The sequence below is a fragment of the Nicotiana sylvestris genome, chromosome 3 (assembly GCF_000393655.2).
Source record: "Nicotiana sylvestris chromosome 3, ASM39365v2, whole genome shotgun sequence".
NCBI classification, from domain to species: domain Eukaryota; kingdom Viridiplantae; phylum Streptophyta; class Magnoliopsida; order Solanales; family Solanaceae; genus Nicotiana; species Nicotiana sylvestris.
In genome coordinates this window covers 214101014-214123764 of record NC_091059.1, presented here as the reverse complement: position 1 = coordinate 214123764, position 22751 = coordinate 214101014, and the positions used below count along the sequence as shown (strand labels likewise).

Genomic DNA, 22751 nt, shown 5'->3' with positions numbered 1-22751 from the left:
ATATCGTGGTGTGGACATTTTCTTAACATTGCTTTTAACCTTTCCCAAGCTTGATAAACTGACTCTGTGTCAGTCTGCAAAAAATTAGATATGTCTTGTCTTAACTTTGTGGTTTTAGCAGGGGAAAAATATTTGTTTATAAATTTTTGAGTCATTTGATCCCATGTGGTAATGGAACCTTATGACAAATTTCGCAACCAAGTCTTGGCATCTCCTTTTAAAGAGAAAGGAAATAGCTTTGATAGCTTTAGGAGTTACTCCATTATACTTAGCTATTTCAATAAGTTCCAAAAAGTCAATTAAATGACTGTGTGGATCTTCACCTGCGTCTCCAGTAAGATGCAAGACTGTTGAATTGTTTGAATCAGGACAGTCCTGATTTCAAAGTTTTGGCTGCCACTGGAGGTTTACTGACACTAGATTCACAGTTGAAGCGGTCAGGTCTAGCATAATCCCTTAGGATTCTGTTTGCTGGCCTTGGCGCCACTTCATCAAATTGATCCTCTATTTGGACTGGTGGTGGTACTTCGCGTGGGTTGATATTTTCTACTTCCTTATTCTCCATACCTTCACAAGCTATGCTTTGGGAAGATAATGCTTGTCCTTTCCTGCGCAATCGAAGAGATCTTTCAATTTCAAGATCGTAATTGACCAACTCTTTTATAAAAGAGCGGGTCATAAACTACTCAAAATTCTAAAAAAAACAAACTGAACTTAACTCTTAAAGTGGTAGTAGTAGTAGTACTTAGAAGAAAATAATTAAAAGAAAATGATGAATAACAAGGACAACAAAGATTACAAAGATGACAAAAATAATAAGCGATCAAATAAAAATAGTAGTATGATAATGTTGTTGTTGTTGTTGTTGTTATTATTATTATTATTATTATTATTATTATTATTATTATTATTATTATTATTAGTAGTAGTAGTAGTAGTAGTAGTAGTAGTATATGATAATAGTAATTATATTAGTACTAATTAGCAATAGATGTTATGAAAAAAAATGGTAAACGAAATCAGTTAGTAGTAACAGTAACTAACGCTGGAAAATAATAATATAATACTAGTATAGAATATAGTTACAAGTAGTACTAGTATTAATAATAGTGACTGCTATGCTATAATGATGATAAGAAGGATAAATGATAATAACACTTGTATAAGATGTTAGTACTTGTAATAATAGTAATATTTAGTAAATATTGATAGCAAAGATAATAATACTAATAGTAAGTTCCCAAATTAGTAACAGAATATTTAGTCTGAAGTAGACTTGTGCCAATCCCCGATAACGGCGCCAAAATTTGACGAGGCCAATGCGTATAAGATTTTGCTACTCGTACTCTATCAAATTCTAGTATAGTTTATGATATCGTCCCACAGAGATTGGAGAATCTAGCGACAAACTTATAATGTTCTTACTACTATTTGAGAGAATCAAATTGATGAAGTTTTGTTTGTTGAAAATTTAAATTGCTTAAGTTGAAACTAAACAACTTTCGGAAGATTTATATTTAAAAAGAGTTGGGAATCATTGAATTCACTCGATAGCGTGATAATAATAAAATCTTAGCTTCTACATATATTTCTCTTAGGAATAACTGTTTATTGCTAATACAATTATATTTTGCTCACTAAGAATTAATCAATTAAAAACACTCCGCGAGGTTATGTAAATCAATTGATATATTACTTGTGACGATTAAACCGAAATAATTTTCTTGCCTGATTTGTGCTAAAAGATAGCAAAAACCTCTTGCGATTACTTTTTACTAAAAACCAATAATCTTGCCAACTACAACTCCTCTGTGAGAATTAGAATGGAAGTAAGCAAGATTACAGACTTGGAATGAGATAATTTTGCTTCGTGAGAATTACAAAATTGACATACAACTAACTTTGGAGAATAAATAGATAGAAGTGATAATAATTAATTAAAACTAATATTCCAGCACAATATAGAAATATAATTAGAAAGTTTCAGGTTAAGCACGTAGTAAAATTGAGATTAATATTATAACGCTATCGAGCTTCATCAACTATCCCAACAAAAGAGATTACTCTATTATGGAGTATTTAAATCTCACAAAGAAAGAAATTCTTAAAATACTATCAACACTCTTAGAAAATTCAAAGACTACAAGATAAAATGAAATAGATAAAGAAAGAAGCAAAGACCAAAACTAGAGAAAAGTTGTTAATTAGGCACATATGATCTTCCCCCTTTCAACACAAACATCCTATTTATAGAAATCAAATCTCATAAGGTGCCACGATGCCTCGTGGTTCTTTTGCCATGATGCGTCGTGCTTCTATTGCCATGATGCGTCGTGCTTCTATTGCCATGATGCCTCGTGGTTCTTTTGCCATGATGTCTCATGCTTATCTTTTTATTCCTTTATTTGCTTTATCATAATATTTTTATTTTTTGCAAAATACTACTAAAAAATACAGATAATTGACATATTTTATATATATATATATATATATATATATATATATATATATATATTATTTAAAATAATTTATTTTTAAGTATATAATAAATGAATATTTTATAGTCATCATTAGTTGTTTCTCCACCTAGTTAACGGGAAAATAGGGCGGTTAAAAGCACTGGGAAAAGCAACACAAAGTCTAAATTGGAAAATAATACTATAATGATAAAATAGATAAGAGTTTAACTTATATATGTGTTTCTTCTTAAAAAATGAGATTCAAAATTTGAAAAACTAATGTTACCTATGTTGTTTTTATTTATTTAAAGTGTGGTATATATAAGTTAGACTTTAAAAAAATCACTGAGATTAAGCTTAATTAAACACGGCAATTTAAAGGGTTACTTCTACCTAATTAATATATATATCCCCACGGGGATAATATTAAAAAAAAATGAAAAGATAGTAAGTTGAACATGACATTTTAGCACTGGTGCCACAAGGTGAACCTTGTTTTTTTTCTTCTTTTTTTTCGTTTCTTCTCTAGTAAGGAATTTCGATCAGGAATAATTTGAGTAATAAGCACTTTTATACTGTTTCATTCGTATCAGAAAAGGTACCATCACGCACTTACTACTGAACATTACACATGGTCAACCCCATATGTTAACTACTATTGACACAATTTGATATCATGTTGTGTGTTTGCACTTCTTTACCTTCTTTAAAGGGAGAATATTACATATTTGTCATATAAAATTAATTTTTTCTTATCCTAGAAGAGAGAATATAAATCTACTATAGTTAGTGTTGTAAAAACAACGAACTTTTTGGTAGCATATCTCAGTGAGATACATTTCAATATAGGGATAGAATTTTTGGGATATCATTATTATTAACTCGTTGTATGTGTGTAATTTCTTTAAAAAGTGATTTTTTTAAAAATTATTTGCTTAATCTTATTTATGTTATTTTTGGAATGGCAAGTTCTTCATCTCCGCGTTGGTTCGGTGGACATAGATCTTAATTTGAACTACGTCCTAATTAAAATCTTTGTGTCTCCTCTAATATTTTTCTCGTTATTATCAAATTTATCATCAATAAAAAATTTCTTTCTCAAATTTGGCAAATCGCTTGGGACTACGATCCTAGCAACTTACTCTCATCTTTCATTTATGTAGGATACAAGTATAAATAGCCCACTTATACAGTTTTATAAACTCTTTCTTTGACTAATCCAGCTGCTTGTACACTTGAACCCCAAAAACCAAGTGGCCAGGACTTTATATATTGGTTTGGAAATCTTTACACAATCAATAAGAGACAATTAAGTTATGTGTTTTCTTTATTGTTATGGAGTGCATTTGTGCATCGACTGAAATTAATTTTAAATATATGAAGTACGTCGTAATACTGAAGGAAGAAGTAAGACTAGTGATTAGTATAAATCACAATTAAAGGAAAACTTACATTTTTCATCTGTGGACCACATTGGACGTAGTATAAATGTGATACGTTATTTCAATGTGGTCCACATGAATATTCCCAATGAGTGCTAAATTAAAGTTAAGGCTTTAACAGTTACGAATTAATTAGCTTTTTAATTTTATGATTATATATGTGATCAAAGCTCTAAAGCTAACGCGTGGCTAGATTCCTGCTGTCATTACATAAATTGGCGAAAGTTTTTGTTCTTTAATCCATGCGCCGTTGGGTTTTGGTTATTCAGCCGAAAGTTTTAGAAATGTCCATCTCTTTTTTTCTCCCACACTATTAGTTATACATTACGCAAATGGAGGGGACCATACACAACTTTCCTGGATATGACACATTAGTGCTTCCATATTATTCTTTTGTTAAACGACCATATTCCCATATTTTGCTCAAGATCTTAAACCATAAGATGAAAATAACAAAATAAAGGGATAATTTCCCTTTTCATCCCTGGTTCTTATTGATAAATTTTGATTTTGGTCAGTGTTATCTGGCTAAATTTTTTATATATATAATTATTGTTTACCTTGAAAATACGAGTAACAATTAAACTTGTTTATGATTTTAAAGATACGTGATTTAATTCAATACTAATTAATAGCCAAGAAATCAAACATATAAATTAAGGAAGTAAGTTGAATCAAACTAATGTTTAAGCCAATCTTGACCTCGAGCTGTGATGGCCTCGAGGTAGGTCCGCACGAATAGTAAAGTAAAAACGATAAATTTAAGAGACAAGTCTAATGAGTAATGAAAAAGAAAGTAAGAGTGTATATTCTTTTGTCAATGATTGATGATCGTTACAACGATTGGGGTCCCCTTTATATAGTGGAAAAACCCTAAATAAGGTACATTTCTATTTACAATAAGGAATGTTATTGGGACAACTGTCTAACCGCCTAGTACATATTCATACTAACTTGTACAAATCTATTCCGAAATTTACGCCACGATCTTGAGGATGTGGTGGGAATCTTACTCTTTCTGTTACAAACCAATAACGACATCATCTTGGGGTTGGTCATACTCGGCTTCGGTACTCTTTGCGTACTTCGATCTTCGAGCCTTGTATTTTGTCGTCGGGCTCGAGCTTGGTCCATCGGGCTTGAACTTGATCCATCCTGAACTCGGGCTTGAGGCAACTCTTCGAGCCCATGAAATCGGGCATACCTGATTTCGACCGTATATATACATGTGTGTGTTATATATTTTAGATTAGTTTAAGAACTGTATATATCACCCTCAAATATGGAGTAACTAACATAAATTTAAGATAACTCATAGATAAATAAATTATATAACAATTAATAATGCGATTAATTTGTAAAGATTCACATAGCAAAAGTATCAAAAAGGCACTTCAATTCATTGAAATTTGAAGGTTAAACGTGCTGATGCCACAAAGATCATAAAATCCGAATTTACCGATATTTACATGACTAAAACCGCAATTTCCCTTTAGGAAAAAAAAAAACATTACTATATTTGTTTCTAGTTAATTGGATTTTGTTAATATTCTACCAAATCATTTCCCCTCTCTCTCTCTGTGGTTCGGGTTGTTATACAATTAGAGAGCTTATCCAAAAGTCCGTCCATGCAAAACTCTGCAAATTAACGTAGTTAGAAGTCACGTGGATCAACGAAAATGACCGAAGAAGAAGAAACTGGAGACTCCACCCAATTATCCTCAGATTCACCATTCTTGAATTCAAGGTTTTTCATGCACCACAAATCTCCCCATGAAAATTTATTCCAACGTGGGATTGCCTCTTTAACTGGATCATCAACTCCAACTTCAGCCACCAACAAACTACACTCTCTATCATTTCTTCCCATGTTGTGTGCGAATGCACAAAGATTTTTCATTAGTCTCGGACCTTCTTTTCCTTCCATGTGAATTCCATATAATAAATAAAACCCAAAACTCTTGAAAATATTAGGGATAGATGGCACCCTTAGCCATGGCATCCAAGAATCCAAAACCCTAGTCCCTAGGCAACAAGCATATTTTAAAGGTGATATGCCTCTAACTTGTAGCTTATAAATATCTTTAGTGTTCCAAACACTTAGTATAGCAAAAGTTGGTGGGAAAGATCCACTTTTGGGGTCCCAATTAAGGAGGGTTTTCTTTGGCACAGCCATGAATGTGCCAAAACTAAGGTTGTTGTTTAGGATATGGTTTATGTCTTTGGGGAAGAACTCTGAGTTTGCGAAAATTCGTCGATAAAATGACTCGGAAAGTTGTGGTGAAACTCGAACAATGGCAATGTCCGATGCTATGGGCTTGTAATGAGCATGAACTGGTTGCACCAAAACTGAAGGAGTACGAAATTTGACGTAATTACATTTGGAGGTGAATAATTTGATAGAAGCTAGGTTGTTACTGTCCGTGGCCATATAAGCGTATTTTGCTCCATTGCTACTGCACCATTCCTCTAATTTCTCAACTAGTTTTGTTCCAATGCCAAGCCTCCTAAAGTTGAAAATAACAACAAAAATAATTAATATAGATTGAATAGTTAGAAAGGTGTGATGGAAAGCATGTTAGACGACTTTGGATACTTAAATTATACTAAAAGGTTTTAAATAGTAAAAAAGTAGGAGACAATTCTCCATTGTTCTAGTCATTTTGAGAGTCTCCCATTGATGTATGTAAAGTTAAAATAAAGGTGCTTTGGCCCATATAGTTTAACTTATTCAAACATACTGTGAGTTAAATTAAGAATATGTTCCGATAACGACATAATTTTTTATATAATACTGTTTACACGCATCATTTGCGTAGATATGAGTTTGGATAGTTGGAAAGCATATCCTTTGCCTAATATCTTCGCATTTGTGCGTGGATCTTTAAGATTTACAGTATAGATTCTAATATTCTATCCATATTTTGTCGAAATTTGAGCAAAAAAATAAAATAAAATATTACGGCAAAATTAGCCCCAGGATTATGGTTTCTGCAAAATACATGATGATGATAATGAAGTATATATAGTGCCAGTATATATGGTACGCAAGGCGAAGATATGTGTCTGCAAAATACATGATGATGATGATGATAATGAAGTATATATAGTGCCAGTATATATGGTACGTAGGGCGAAGATATGTGTGGCCAACTATGGTTAACTGAATACTCTTCGCCAAAAGATTGTACTGTATATAGGATAAACTATTACTATTTGTTATTGATAATAAAAACAGACTTTGAATATCCTTGCATGTTCTACCCTTATTGAATTTTCTGGCATCGCCACTAATGGATGTACCTGTGTTGAGATGAAACTCGCAGGCCAAGAATATAAGCAATCTTTACATAAACTGGACATGGAGTGGAGCCTTTGTTTCCTCTGGTTACAGTCTTTATACAACCTCTAATTATCCCAACAATTTCTCTATCTTTTCCACACTCAGCTTCAGCTACCTGTTCATCATTACAATTGGTTAATAGCATATATTGGTAATGAAAGAGCAATCCAAATAATTAAGAAGAATTAATCTAAATAGCCGCTCATTAATTACCAGCATGACATGTAAGGGGAGGTTGCGAATACGGCTAATGGGGTCACCCATGAGGTCAGTGAACAAAGATGGTTGCCCTCGTTGTCCGAAATCGCACTGTCCCTCCAACTCTTCCACTGCCAACTTGTCTCTTTCTTCATCGTATTGCCTCACTATCACTATTGTTTTCTTATCTTCTGCAGACTCCCAGAATCCACGGCGTGGAATAATACTGGGTATGTTGTTGTTGTTATCTTCGGTAGACGGATGATCCTGATCATTAGCTACCAAATTCTCTGCTGTGATTTTAAGCGACATTATATTTAGCTAGCTACTGATGTTGCTAGCTGATAGAGAGGATAATATATCTAAGAGAAGAAAGTCGAAAATGTAGTCTGAGTTGAGCTAAAACTTGATATTCCATCACCCCGTATTTATACCCATACTATGGTCCTTTCATGTTACTACTATAATAAATTAAAGAAGTGGACCTGCTAACTGCTGACATGGCGCCATCGCCGGTTTTAGAGGACCTTTTCCTTCTTTATTGCTTTTAATAAATTCTTGTTTGTTATCGTGCAATAGCGGCAAGTTCATATATATGGTTAGAGCTTGTGTTATCTGCACTGATCGTGCAAATAATTTTTACACTATCAGATTAATTTGACATATTCATATCAAGTTTGATATATTCTAAGCTAAAAAAATAGAGTAATAATGTGTCATAAACACTTAAATAATTGCAATGATGGTGTAAAATTATTTATAATATTAGTATATACTTATAATTTAAACTCGAATATTTAAATATATAAATGACCAAGATTCTATTGCTAAAGGTAAAGAGGGTGCATGTATCTAAGTATACTTTATTTATTATCCAATCGATGGTGATTGTTAATGTGTTTAAGCGGATGGTGTTCCAATAATTGTTGCTCTATTGGATTGTCATCTTGTGTTTTAATGATGTTCGCAATGAATATATATAGTACTTTCTTTAATACTACTATCTCTTTTTCGAATAAGTCGTTCCAATGGTTAAGTCTGCATGCGCTGCGAAAAGAACCATAGCTAGGTCAAATTTCCTCTTCTTTTTTTTTTTCTTCTCACCAAGTGGAATTTCCTCTAAGAATAAATTAGTATGTAGAAAAGAACAAACATTTGCATTGGTCTTTATACTGCTGAAAATTTCTTTGTGCGTTCGGTAATCGCGCTTCTAGATTCAGTCAAAAAGATTAGAAAGCCTCGAAATTAAACAACAACAACAATCCAGTATAATCCCACTTAGTAGGGTCTGGGGAGGATAGTGTGTACGCAGACCTTATCCCTTCCCTGGGTAGAGAGGCTGTTTCGAAATAGACCCCGGCATCCTTCCCTCCAAGAACTTCCCACCTTGCTCTTAGGGAGACTCGAACTCACAACCTCTTGATTGAAAGTGGAGGTTGCTTACCATCAGAGCAACCCCTCTTATCCCTAAATTAAATAAATTCCAAGTTTTGGTAAGGAAGATTCGTTATGGAGTAGTATTAGTTATGAAGAAATTCTGATTCATATCTGTGATTTGATAGTCCCTCCATTTTTCAAGTACTCATTTAAAAATATTTTATGAAAAGAAAGGTTAAAACAAAAAAGGAATACCATGAGAAGAAATTAAAGCAAGGAGAAAAAGGAATGGGTACCACTATTAATTATAATTAAGTTGAAACCAATAACTTATGTGGGGAGCTAATGAAAAGTTTTTGTTAGCTCTAGCTAGGACGACGACGTACCTTCCCATTGGATATGAAAATAAAGTAGTTTCTTGGATCAATAATTGGGATGGGTTGGTGAGAATCGTGGCCAAACAAACAGAGGGAGGAGGGTTTATTGGCTAACATGTGGAGGGGGCTTATTAGGTAATAATAAAATCACATGATATTCAATATATAAATAATCCATTTGCATTCTGCGCTTTGCCTTTGCTTAAAAAATAATGGCTGATGACATGGGGTAAAAGGTGACAAGTGTTGGATGGCTAAGAACGCACAACTTTTTCTTTTTCGAATTTTCCTAGAAATATTATTATTCTTTCTTCATGTGTTTCTAATCTTAACCTTTAATTTGGATTTAATGATAACCCGCCGCCTAAGCACAAAGATTTATCTTTTTATGCACATGAAATCTGAACCTAGTTGCTGGGTTTAGTAGCTAGGGTAGTTTACCAATATCAAGATATTTAATTTCCTTTTGGATAATGTAACCCTAATTACTAGTCATCCAAGATTATTAAATATATATGTGATGCGTGTAAGATGAGTAGCCTAGAAATAGAAGGCTATAGAACGATATCTATAGTTCGATCTCATGGTATTTTTTATAGTTTAGAATCTTCACGTCTGAGCACGCGAAACAGCTAGGACACCGCCTGTTTTATTACTCTGTTGGGTTTAAGATACTATAATAGCTGTGTGAAAAACTAAATTATAATTTAACTTATTATAATTGATAAGTTAACCTATCGTTCAGTTTATAGATCGTGATTGTTACAAACAATTATTAACAGGTAACTTCATTTTATTCTGTAAAAAAAGTATATTACTATACTACTCCATATGAACACAAAATTAAACTTAAACAGTAATACTAGTATACTTTATGAGACTTTCCTTTCTTCCAGCTTCTTCTTTTTTGTCTTTTTACTATTTTCTTTTTTGGTACAAATAACTAAATGGAAAAGAGAAGACAAGGTGGACCTATATTTACTTTTAGGAAGATTAGTACTAGTAGTGCATAGAAAACAGATTATTTGCAGCGTATAGCCTTTTTTGAGGCCATGCTCTAAGCTCTATTAGCGCTAGTTCAATAGGCTAAATTTCAATTAATAATTGAATAAATTTTTATTTTTATAGACAGATTGAGTCCACTAACTAACGGTGAACAGAATTTAAATAGCTGCCTCAAAAAGGACATTTGTGCAAATGCCCAAAAAAAAAACCAGGAGTTAAGGAGATGAGTATTATGCATGCATGTGAAGATGATGGATCATATAACTATGCTCTCTCTCTATATATATATAGTTGCTTTTTTTTAGCAGGATGTATCAATAAGTTGCTTCTACCTTATCTAGAAAGCATGTTCTAAGTTGAATGCATATCTGATAATTATAACCATTTGTCTAAAAATGATTCTCTATTAAATTCGCTAAGCAATGAGAAGAAACACATGAAGTATTAACGACAATCGAAAGAATGCAGAAAAAACTATTATGATAAGGAAAAATAAACAATATTCATCGGCAAAGCATATTCTTTTTCAACGCAGTTCTAATGTTAAAGGAGAATATATGTTGGAGAAGCCTTGTGGTATGCTTGTAATCTTGTTCTTAATCTTTTTCCCGAATTTCTCTTATTAATTTTATATCTTTTTCTGTAAAGTCCGAGTTAGGTCATAGGTGCAACTTGTTGCTTTAATTTATGTATTTTAATCTGGATACCAGACTCTGACCTCATTGCATCTTTATAATTCGAATCGTTAATTAATTTCAATTTAAAACAATGACTAAAGGTAGGTGTGTTTCAAGTTGAGGGCTTGAGGCGGTGACTCCAAGAGTATTAATTCCCTATAAAAAAAATATTAGTGGTTCAATTTAGGAAAAAACGCGACTGTTATGCATTGCAGATGGTTGAATTTATGCGGCCACAAATTCGAATTAGTTTGACGTATGATGTCACTGAATTTTATCACCATAACAAAACTAAAGTTAAAAATCATTTTTTTCGTCGCATTAAAGTTAATGAACCATTTTTTGAATTGCTCAAGTTACAAAAAATTGGAGGGTCAATTTTCTACACTGGATTATGACATGTCACTCGACGCATTAGCGCTTTGTTACTCAGTAAATTCCACGTCAAAAAGAATAAAAAATCATTTGATAGGTTTATGTGTTCTGTTATATTTTGATGTTCTAACAAACTTAGTGATAAAAACTAGACGGGGAACCTGTTCCACATCCTCAAAGTACTCAACATCAACAAGTCTCAAGTCTGGGACATGTTCCAATATTTAGAGTCAAAGAAACAACAGTGGGAACAGATGAACATCAGTTCCTTTGCTGACTGTACCAAGTCAACTCCCCACAGCTGTAAAGTTGTTGCAACTGTTCCTCTGCATGCACGCAACAAGGCCAACAGTGCAGCAGTCACTTTATGGGGAATGCCCTTGTACCAAATATGCTTGCATCATTCAAGTGATATCATTTGGGCAATATTAATAACATTAACATGAAGCAAAGTTAAAACAAGACACTTGCATATTCTAGAATTGATTAAGCTTTCTCTCGAGCGTGTCGCAATCTTGCAAGTAACTTTCAAGGCTTCAAGAACAAAGAACAGCATAACGAATGACCAATTTACTGCATTGAGTCATTATATGTCCTTAGTTGTGTTGCACCTTTGTTAAAGAGATTTACTTATAATTCCTACTTAACTTAGTTAGAAGCATTGTGTAGGAAATCTTTTGTAAAACCATAAACCTTGAGTTTGTGTCTTGGCTAGAGTTAGTCAAGTTGTAAGCCTAGTAATAGAGTTATTACAAAAAGACTTGTAATAGAGTTATTACAAGTTAGTGAGGGATTAAAAGGTTAATTCCTAAGTTACAATAGTTTGTAATCTGAAGTTTACTCAGTAGTGAAGTACATATACTACGAGTGTAGATCATAATTTTTAATCTCGTAAGCTGGGAGTTTTCCACGTAAAACTCCATTATTTTATTTGCTTACTGCTCTGTGTATGTTCCGTGGGAACTAATAGAGAACCTGGTTCTCTATATAGTTTGGTGGACCCTTAGTTTCTATCAATTGGTATCAGAGCGGGTTCTTTCTATCAGGCTAACACCTACAAAAGATCCTCATGGCTGCTCCACCAAACTTTGAAAAAGGCCATTCTACCTACAGACCACCGAGGTTCAATGGACAATACTACGGATGGTGGAAGAAAAGTATGCATGATTTTATTATGGCTGAAGATACAGAGCTCTGGGATGTCATCTGCGATGGTCCTTTTGTTCCTATGAAAACCATTGGTGAACCAGCAATGACAGTTCCCAAGACAAGGAAGGAATACAACAATGCTGAACGCAAGGCTATAGAGAAGAACTTTCGAGCAAAAAAGATCCTTGTCTGTGGTATTGGACCAGACGAATACAACAGGATTTTTGCTTGCCAATTTGGGAAGTTCTCCAAATAGCACACGAAGGGACAACTCAAGTCAAGCAGTCGAAGATTGATATGCTAACCACTGAGTATGAACTCTTCAGAATGAAGGATGATGAGTCCATTAAAGACATGCACACTCGCTTCACCTCTATCATCAATGAGCTTCATTTACTGGGATAGATAATTGTAGACATGTGATTTTTGACCCTCCCCAAGATTTTATATATTTTAGCATTTAAATACTTAGTTTAGGTCTAATATAGTTATTTCAACTAATTTTGACTCTTTTACATTTTTTTATCATAATCTTTGAAAATACCAAAAAATAGTTTCATATTTTACATATAATTTAGTTTAATTAATCAGTTTAATTTTTACATTATGTAGTATATTTATCTTATATTAAAAGAAATTTAAATAAGATTTGGACATTTGTTTCTTTTAGCCCAATATTAAGGCCCAATTTCTTTCTTCTCTAACCCATAAGCCCATACCCCCCTAGAAAACCTTTCAGCACTTCATCTACTTCAAGGAAAAACACAGAACCCTAGCCTTCATCTTCCATCTTCAAGACCCAAAAACAACCATCAACGTCACTCCAGAGAAACACGATACACAACCCTTCCACCCCATTGTTCTTTTTTTTCCAGCAAAAATAACGACCCCTTTTATTTTGAGCAACCAGCAGCAACGACAGAACTTGGAGGACATCGATGACCGCTTCTTCTTCTTCTTGATCTAGACAACAACGGACAAAAGACATACAAGAAAAGGGAGTAGCCTTCTTCAACAGCCACAACCAGCTGGAATAAACCAGCCATCCATCGCCGCTGCACACAGAAACAACCGCGACAACATAGCACAGTAGCGACCCCCACTAGCTTCTTCTTCTTCTTCGAATACCAGCCAGAAAAGATCACTCCTTCAACCATGGCTTCTTCCTCTTCTAGCCTTGAACACCTCTAAACGGATCCCCACTGCTACCCTCGCCCAAAAGACCCCCTGCTTCTTCAACCTTGGGACACAAGGAAGAGAGCGACCTCCTCTCTCCAATTTTCGGCCAGCGTACTTTCCCATTTCCCGTTTCCGTAGACAGAGATCGAGAGGAAATTCTGGACAGAATCTTAGCAAATTTCTCTATTGATTTTTTGATTTCGATTTGAGTTTCGAAGTGACGGAATTCAAATGAGTGAAGGTGCTGAATTCGTGGGTGCTCGTTGAATGTCGTCGGGTTTTGAAGTGTCTGTTTCGATGCTCATTTGGTGGAATACGCTTCTATCCGTCAAGCTTTAGTTACTGCCTTCAAGTGTATTATTTTACAAACATCGAATTGATTGAAACTCCCTCTTCCAGGTCCGATTATTCAGTTCTCCGCTCAACTTATCTTTTTTAAAACTTATGTGTTGTTTGTGTTGAAATGTTTGTTTGATCCATGTTAATAATATTTTGCTTGGTTAATTCTTCTCACATCAATTGGTTTGGATTTACACGAACCAACTTGTGCTGAAATTTTCCATGAAATCTGTGATTGGGTTATGTTAAAAAGGAAGATGGATTTAGGTTGCCTTTAACATCTGAAGCTAGGAAATTTCAATTGATGAATCTGTTACTCTCGTTCAATTGTTTTTGATATAGAGTTTGATATAATTTTGTCGTTCTTTATTCTTACTCTCGTTAATTGGACCGCTAGGAGCATGACTAGGCCGACCACACCTAAGTAGGCAATCTTTAGGATATTTGTTAGTTTCGAGGCAAGAGGTTGTTCTCACACCCCCTTTTTAACAGAACCTCACTAACCCTCTTAAATTATATAAAAGGATTTAGTAAAGCTTGAAAAGGGTTTTCCAATTAGAACGTGATAAAAATTGTGTTCAGAAGGAAATAACTCAAAGTCGCCACCTGACATTGGTTTTGGTGTGCCAGGCCACCGTTTTTAAAAAAATAATTTTTCCTTTTAAAACACTTAGGACTCCAAAATTAAGTCTGTACCAGAGATTCGGGTAAGGGGTTCATTTGACTCGGGGAGAAGGTATTAGGCATTCCCCGAGTCCCATAACTAGTACGGTTGCGTACTCGATCTAGTTGGTTTTTAGAATATATTGAGGTAAAAATAAACACATAAAAGAAAAATAAACACACACGAGGCTCGAGGTTGTTCCCTTAGTTAAATTTATCCGGGGAATGCCCCGAAAGATTTGTATCTATTCTATTCCGGGGTATGCCCCGAAGTATTTGTATTTGGAGGTCGATAGTAGAAATCGTAGTATTTTTATTTTTATTTTATTAGGTGGGGACAGCCTCGAGCCTCGCGTGTGTTTATTTTGCTTTTATGTTTTTATTTTTACCTCAATTCGAATATTCAATAAAAACCACCTAGATCAAGTACGCAACCGTACTAGTTAGGGGACTCGGGGAATGCCTAATACCTTCTCCCCGAGTCAAATGAACCCCTTACCCGAATCTCTGGTACAGACTTAGTTTTGGAATCCTAAGTGTTTTAAAAGGAAAAATTATTTTTTTAAAACGGTGGCCTGGCACACCAAAACCAATGTCAGGTGGCGACTCTGAGTTATTTCCTTCTGAACACAATTTTTGTCACGTTCTAATTGGAAAACCTTTTCAAGCCTTACTAAATCCTTTTATATAATTTAAGAGGGTTAGTGAGGTTCTGTTAAAAAAGGGGTGTGACAATAATTCCAAGGAACAAGCTTGTCAGAAAAATACTCAGTGTATTGCCTGGTTCTTGGGAAAGCAAAGTAAATGCTATCACGGAGGCAAAGGATCTGCAAAAGCTCACTATTGATAAACTCATTGACAATTTAAAAACTTATGAAATGAAGAAGAAGAATAAGGTTCATGAGAGAAGAGAGCCCAAAAGGGAGAAGAACCTGGTCCTCAAGACTGACAACAATGACTCAAGTGGTGAGGATGCTCATATGGCGTACCTGACAAAGAGATTTCAGAAAATGGTTCGCAGAAATGGAGGTATTCCAAAAAGGGGCAGCTCTAGCAAGCCAAGAGGCTATGACTTATGTCATAAATACGGGAATCCAGGATATTTCATTCAGGATTGTCCTCTCCACAAGCAACAAAAGTACAAACACAACACATACAAAGCAGCCAAGAGGAACCCGGTTCCTGACAAAAGATTCAAGAGAAAAGATGTCACTGACAATGTTGTGAAACAAGCTCTTGCTGCATTGGGAGACTCTTCAAGCGAATCTAGAGAAGATGATGAGCAAGATTATAGCTCTATGATGGTAGTAGAAAGTGAAGCAGCTGAGTATGACTCTATTTTTGCCCTAATGGGAAAATCTGACGAGGATGAGGAAGATGAGGTAAACTTTCTGGACGTTCAAAGAAATTTGAAGCCCTATTCTTAAAAGAAGCTTATATCCTTAGCTAATATTCTAACTGATACATATCACAATCTCATTAATGATAAGAATATGCTAACTGTGGAACTAGGAGAAGTAGAAATTGAGAGAGATGATCTACTGGTTGTTGTGGTCGATCTAAAAGAGACCATTGATGGTTTAAAAAAGGAAAAATATGCTTTAACTGAAAAGGTTGAAAACATAGAGCATGAGAGAGATGACTTATTAGTAGTAGTTGTGGACCTAAAGGAAACAATTGTGGAACTAAAAAGGGAAGGTAGTCATGAGATCACTCAAAAGGGAAAAGAAGTTGCAAACGAGGTACACCTTAGGCTTGAAAATGAGCTAAAATCATTGAAATCTAGTTTGTGTGCTGAACTTGATAGAAACAAACAACTTCAAGAAGATCTAGGCAGAGTTAAGAATGGCCTATAAAAATCTCTTAAGTGGAATTGGTCCTCTGATACAATCACTACTATGCATAAGAACAATAGGGGAAACAGGCAGGGAATCAGGAATTAAGGGAAAAGACTCCTTACAACCCTCATAGCAAGTACGTTAGTGTCCCTGATAACTGGCTTTGCACTCATTGTGGTAACACTGGGCATTTTAAAGAAACATGTAAAGCTAGATTTCAGTGCCAACAAAAAAATAAAGTTTTTGCTGAAAAAGTAAGTACTGCTAAAGAACCTGGTCCCTCATATAAAAAACGTGTGATGCCTGCTTGGACAAAAAGAACCTTGATTCACCCTTTTTCTCACTACAATGGACACAAACCTATTTGGGTTCCTAAGTCTAATACTTAATTTCCTTGTGCATGGAGCAACCAAAGATGGTATATGGATAGTGGATGTTCTAAGCATATGACTGGAAGCACTAATGATTTTCTTTCACTCAAAGCCTTGCAAGGAGGTAGTGTGTCCTTTGGTAATGGCAAAAACGGATACATTTTGGGAGTAGGAAGAATTGGGAAATCTCCCACTCACTCAATCGAAAATGTGTATTATGTGAGCTACTTGAAGTATAGCTTACTAAGTGTTTCTCAAATCCGTGACAAAGAAAAACAAGGTGGAATTTATGTTAAAAATTTGCACATTCACAAACCTCGTGATTGGTGAAGTGGTCCTGATGGCAAAAGGATACAAAAACATTTATGTTGCTTATTTTGAGTTCTTGCACAATAGGGATCTCACGTGTCTGAGTGCTGTAGATGATGATGCTGAACTGTGGCACAGAAGGTTGGGACATGCAAGTTTTACGTTGCTGAACAAATTTGTCAAGAAGGACCTGATTCGTAGGCTACCTAAGTCAATCTTCAAAGATCACAAGGTGTGGGATACATGTGTAAAAGAAAAGCAAATCAGGTCCTCCTTCAAACCCAAAAAGGAAGTAAGAACCTCCACGCAACTTGATCTCCACCATAAGGATCTATATGGACCTATGAGAGTGCCAAGTAGAAGAGGAAAGAAATACATTTTCATTATAGTAGATGACTACTCCAGATTCACATGGACCTTGTTCCTCAAAACCAAAGATGAGATTTTCCTGGTGTTTGCTGCTTTTGTAAAGAAGATCCAAGTAAAGACGAGTCATAATGTTGTGAGTATAAGATCTGATCATGGCACAAAGTTCGACAATGCAAAGTTCAACGAATTCTATGCTGAAAATAGTATGTCATAATTTTTCAGCTCCAAGAACACCCCAAGAAAATAGTGTTGTAGAGAGAAAAAATAGAACTCTTGAAGACATGGTTAGGACAATGTTGATGACAGTGGATTGCAAAAAGTTTTTGTGCAAAGTTAGTTAACACTGCATGCTACTTGGTGAACATGTTCATGATTAGGTCCTTCCTAGACAAAACCCTGTATGAACTACTGAACGGGAGAAAACCCAAGCTAACACACTTAAGGACATTTGGCTGCAAATGTTCTGTCCTCAATAATGGTAAGGAAGCACTAGAAAAATTTGATGCCAAAGTGATGAAGGAAAATTTCTTGGCTATTCATTACAAAGAAAAGCTTACAAGGTGTACAACAAATGAACTCAATATGTTGAGGAAAACATACATGTGATCGTTGATGAATCACACCACCTATTTGGAAGAGATTCACACGATAAGGCTGATCAAGATGGAGACCTATCAAATGTTCCTGGTGAAGTTATTGATATGGCAAATAGAAAGGCTGACATGATAAGTCTGGTCAAAGAATCAAATAATAATGGTGCAGCTGAATCTCCAGTTGATGTAGAGGAACCTGGTACCTGAATCATAATAACTAAAGTAGAGAATAGAGTTGTTGATGTTGTGCAAGGAACCTAGATGCTGATCTGAGAAGTAAAACTCATGTTAATAATGAATCACATTTAGAAGAACCTGGATCTTCTCACAATGAGATTCAGGTGTCTAACTAGAAGCATAAGAGTTCACATCCTCTTCAGAATGTGATCACTCCTCTTGCCTCGGGGATTCAAACTAGGTCAAAGTTAACAAACTCACTTGCCTTCTCAACCTTTCTTTCTCAAATTGAGTCAAAAAATATCAAAAAAGCATTGAAAGATGCCGACTGGATTACTACTATACTAGATGAACTTCATCAATTTGAGAGGAATATCGTATGGCATCTGGTTCCTTGACCTGCTGACAGAACTATTATAGGAACTAAGTGGGTGTTCAAAAATAAACTAGATGAGTTTGGCAACACAAGAAAGAAAAGACAAGGTTAGTAGTTCAAGGCTACAATCAAGAAGAAGGGATCGACTATGACAAAACTTTTGCTCCAACTGCTCGAATAGAAGCCATCAGAATCCTCATTGCCTTTGCATCTCATATGGAATTCAAATTATTCCAAATGGATGTCAAAAGTGCATTTCTAAATGTATATCTAAAATAAGAAGTCTTCGTCAAACAACCACCTGGCTTTGAATGTCATAAGCATTCTAAGCATGTATTCAAACCTGACAAGGCTTTATATGGGCTAAAGCAAGCTCCTCGTGCATGGTATGAAAGGTTGTCCAAATTCCTCCTTGAAAATGGATTTACAACAAGAAAAATTGACAACACCTTATTTCTAAAGAAACAGGGGAGGAACATGCTCATTGTGCAAGTCTATATTGACGACATCATCTTTGGTGCAACAAATTATTCCCTGTGTGAAGAGTTTGCAAAGCTTATGGGAAGTGAGTTCGAGATGCGCATGATGGGGGAATTGAATTTCTTCATAAGTCTGCAAGTTAAGCAAACTCCAAAGGGCATAATGATAAGTCAGCAAAAGCACATGAAAAAGCTTCTAAAGAGATTTGATATGGAAAGTTCAAAAATCATTAATACTCCTATTGCCACTGCCACTCGTCTAGACATAGATGAACCTAGTTTTCCTGTTAACGAGACCATGTATAGAGGTATCATTGGGTCACTCTTGTATTTCACAACAAGCAGACCAGACCTCGATTTCAGTGTGGGTCTATATGCTAGATTTCAATCTAATCCAAGGAATCTCATATGAAGGCTGCCAAGAGAATCCTGAGGTATCTCAAAGGAACACAAGACCTGGTTCTCTACTATCTCCAGGAGACAATTTTGACTTGATTAGGTATGCTGACGCTGATTATGCTGGTTACCTAGGGGATAGAAAAAGTGCTTCAGGCATGGCACACTTTCTGGGATCGTGTCTAATTTCATGGGGTACAAGAAAACAAAACTCACTGGCTCTTTCAACTACAGAAGCTGAGTATGTGGCAGCTGCCTCTCGTTGTGCTCAATTGCCATGGATCAAGTAGAAGCTAGAAGATTTTGGTGTGTTCTCTGATTGTGTGCCATTACTATATGACAACACCAGTGCTCTCAACATGGCAAAGAATCGAGTTCAGCATAAGAGAACAAAGTATATTGATGTGCGACATCATTTTCTCAGAGATAATGTTGAGAAAGGGCTTATCTGCATGAATTTTTGCAGCACAGAAGATCAAACTGCAGATATCTTTACAGAAGCACTGGGCAGAGAGCATTTTGAAAAGAATCATTTGGCACTGGGGTTGATAAAATCAAGTTGAGGACCTGGTCCCATGATGATTGGCTATGAAAGAAACGAACAGGTAAAATAGCTAAAAGTGTTTTTTGGCACGTTCTAACTCATTTCTATACCGTTACAGGTAGACACGCATGACAATTATAGAGCAAAGAAGAAGCTAATGGTGTTGCATTTTGGTAAAAGGATGAGACGCACATTTACAAAAGTAGTCAGGGAACCTGATTCCCTTGACACAGGTTAGTAGTTCCTTTGTACTCTCATGCATAACTTTTTAAACAGCTGAGAAAGTACCACGTCATTACAATGTCAGTTTCTCCTTTTTCCCTTGTTATAAAACCCAAAGTTTATGTTTAAGTTTCAATGATGACAATATTATCATATGCTATATTTTCAGGACAAACAAAAAGGAAAGAATGAAGATGCTTAGCAAGATTACTGCTGGATTCAAAATAAGGAAAGAATGAAGAATCAGTTACTGCATTAATGATCAATCAAGAAGTAGATTGGCTCGTCCTCAATCAAGGGAACGTAAATTGCCAATGAAGAATCAGTTACTGCATTAATGATCAATCAAGAAGCAAATATACTCATCCTCAATTAAGGGAACACAGATTGCCAATCATGGTCACTCCAGTTTTGAAGATCGCGCTGGCAAATTAATCTTTCCTTGAATTCAGCTGTGACAAGGAAGGTCACATTCGAATCTGGGCTAGTCAAAGAGCAAGATTCGAAGAGGCACCCCTTGGGTCAAATCCCTTAATTAAAGATCTTGTGCCTCCAATTTTGAAAAGGACTCAACGGCTCTTTTCTCTTCTATAAAAAGGTTGCTCTCTCAAGAAGAAAACCATGCAACTACACAAACCGTATTCCATATCTGTCTAATTCTTAGTTCAAACACTATAATTCTAAGTTATCAGTGTCTTAAAAGATAGAGAGATCTTAAGTACAAAAGAAAGTTGTGTCAAACTCAAGTGCTGATATTGTACGTTGATGGTAAACACAAAAACCATCAATATTGTAACTTTGTTCAAAGATCTTAAGGTAACCCTTGTGACCCAAGGGAAACTGGATGTAAGTACCACAGCGATACCGAACCAGTATAAATCGTGTGTGCCCTACCCATTCTTTTTACTGCTTTCACTCCCTCTGTCTTGAAGTCAGTCAACTAATACTTATATTAGTCGACCAATTTTAATTAGTAAACAATCCACTCCCCTCTTGTACTTTCAATTGGTATTAGAGCAAGGCTCACAATCTTTGCTTTACCGCTAGTGAGAAAAAGATCAATGGGATCCAACACTGTTGTTGGTGCTCTCTTTCAAGAAGGAACCTCTCAGGTTTGACCCCCTTACTTCAATGGTCAACATTTTTCTCATTGGAAAGTATGGATGGAAACATATACCATGTCATATGACATCAAAGTATGGCATGTGATAAAAAAGAAAAACCTTCCAATTCCTCCAAAGAAGGATGAAAATGGTCAAGTCATCACATCAACTAATCCTTTGGATTTAGATGATTACACTGATGAACAAGCAGTTGTTATCACCGTCAATGAAAAAGCAAAAAATCTACTATACAATGCTATCAGTAGAGAAGAATATGAAAAAATATTCAGTTGTGAGACTGCAAAAGAAATGTGGGATAAACTAGAAGTCACTTATGAAGGAACCAACAAGGTGAAAGAGACTAGAATAAATCTCCTGGTTCGGGAATATGAATTATTTCAAATGAAGGATGGAGAATCTGTTGAAGAAATGTTTTCTAGGTTCAGCAAAATCCTTGGAGACCTCAAATCATTTGGAAGACCTATTAAAAGTGGCGAACAGGTTAGAAAGATCCTCAGAAGCCTACCTACAATCTTGAAATCAAAGGTCATAGCTTTGGAATGTCAAGATCTGGACAAAATCTCCTATGATGATCTCAGAGGTGACTTGATTGCTTTTGAGAAAACTCATCTTGACAAACAAATTCAAGAGAAGAAGAAAACTATTGCTTTCAAGTCAACTATGGCTGAACCAGAAAATGAAGATGAAGTAGAAGGAGGAGAACAAGATGAAAAAATTGCAATGCTCTCGCAAGTTGTGACCAACGTGATGAGAAGAAACAGAAACTACAGAAGAGGTAAGTCAAATTTCAGAAAAGGAAGGGCGAGCAATGAAATAGATAAAAATGATGGAAGATGTTACAAATGTGGAAAGTTCGAACACGTTCAAGCTGACTATCCTGAATTAAAAAGGAAGCTTAGTAGAAATGTTCAAAAGAAGAAAGCTGTTGGAGCATTGAGTGATGAGGAGGAATCTGATCACGAGAAAATTGCCAACATGTGCTTTATGGCTCTAAGCAATGATGAAGAATCAGAGGAACTTGGTCGAGTGGTAGATAGCAACGATGAAGAAGATGATTCAAGAAGACCTCGTTCACCGTTGGATGAATGAACTAGTGAGGTACGTACTCCTTTATGTCCAGATTGTTATAAACTTCAAGAATTTTTTGATATTGCTCTTGTAGATGTAGAAATAGTAGTAAATGAACTCAAAAAAGTCAAGAGATAAAGAGAAAGAGAGAAGAAGGATTGGGCCCTGAAACATAAGTATGCAAAATCAGGCTTTGATTGAATGGTCTTCAAAGAAGCTCAAGTTCTAGTTCAGTCAAGACTGCTCAGAACATTCCTGTTAGAAAGAAAATAGCATGTTCCTTTTGTGGTAAAAATGGTCAT

At 35.3% G+C, this 22751-nt stretch overlaps 3 protein-coding genes and 1 non-coding gene across 4 annotated transcripts; 3 read left to right on the top strand and 1 right to left on the bottom strand.

Moving 5' to 3' along the window:
- LOC138888814 (small nucleolar RNA R71) lies at positions 1-107 on the top strand. The gene has a single exon (XR_011406393.1). It is a non-coding gene; the product is annotated as a small nucleolar RNA R71 (small nucleolar RNA).
- A 5173-nt stretch (positions 108-5280) lies between these two features.
- On the bottom strand, positions 5281-7843 carry LOC104214106 (probable N-acetyltransferase HLS1). The gene is made up of 3 exons (XM_009763729.2): positions 7458-7843; positions 7205-7359; positions 5281-6408 (listed from the first exon to the last, which is right to left on the bottom strand). The coding sequence occupies exons 1-3, from the start codon at positions 7752-7754 to the stop codon at positions 5556-5558; spliced, it is 1305 nt and encodes a 434-aa protein (XP_009762031.1). The 5' UTR covers positions 7755-7843; the 3' UTR covers positions 5281-5555.
- Positions 7844-12322: 4479 nt separating this feature from the next.
- Positions 12323-16439, top strand: LOC138888660 (uncharacterized). The gene is made up of 3 exons (XM_070170562.1): positions 12323-12645; positions 15308-15965; positions 16074-16439. Exons 1-3 carry the CDS (start codon positions 12323-12325, stop codon positions 16437-16439), a joined length of 1347 nt encoding a protein of 448 aa, XP_070026663.1.
- A 4981-nt stretch (positions 16440-21420) lies between these two features.
- LOC138888659 (uncharacterized) lies at positions 21421-22470 on the top strand. The gene has a single exon (XM_070170561.1). It carries the CDS (start codon positions 21421-21423, stop codon positions 22468-22470), a length of 1050 nt encoding a protein of 349 aa, XP_070026662.1.
- Positions 22471-22751: the final 281 nt, after the last annotated feature.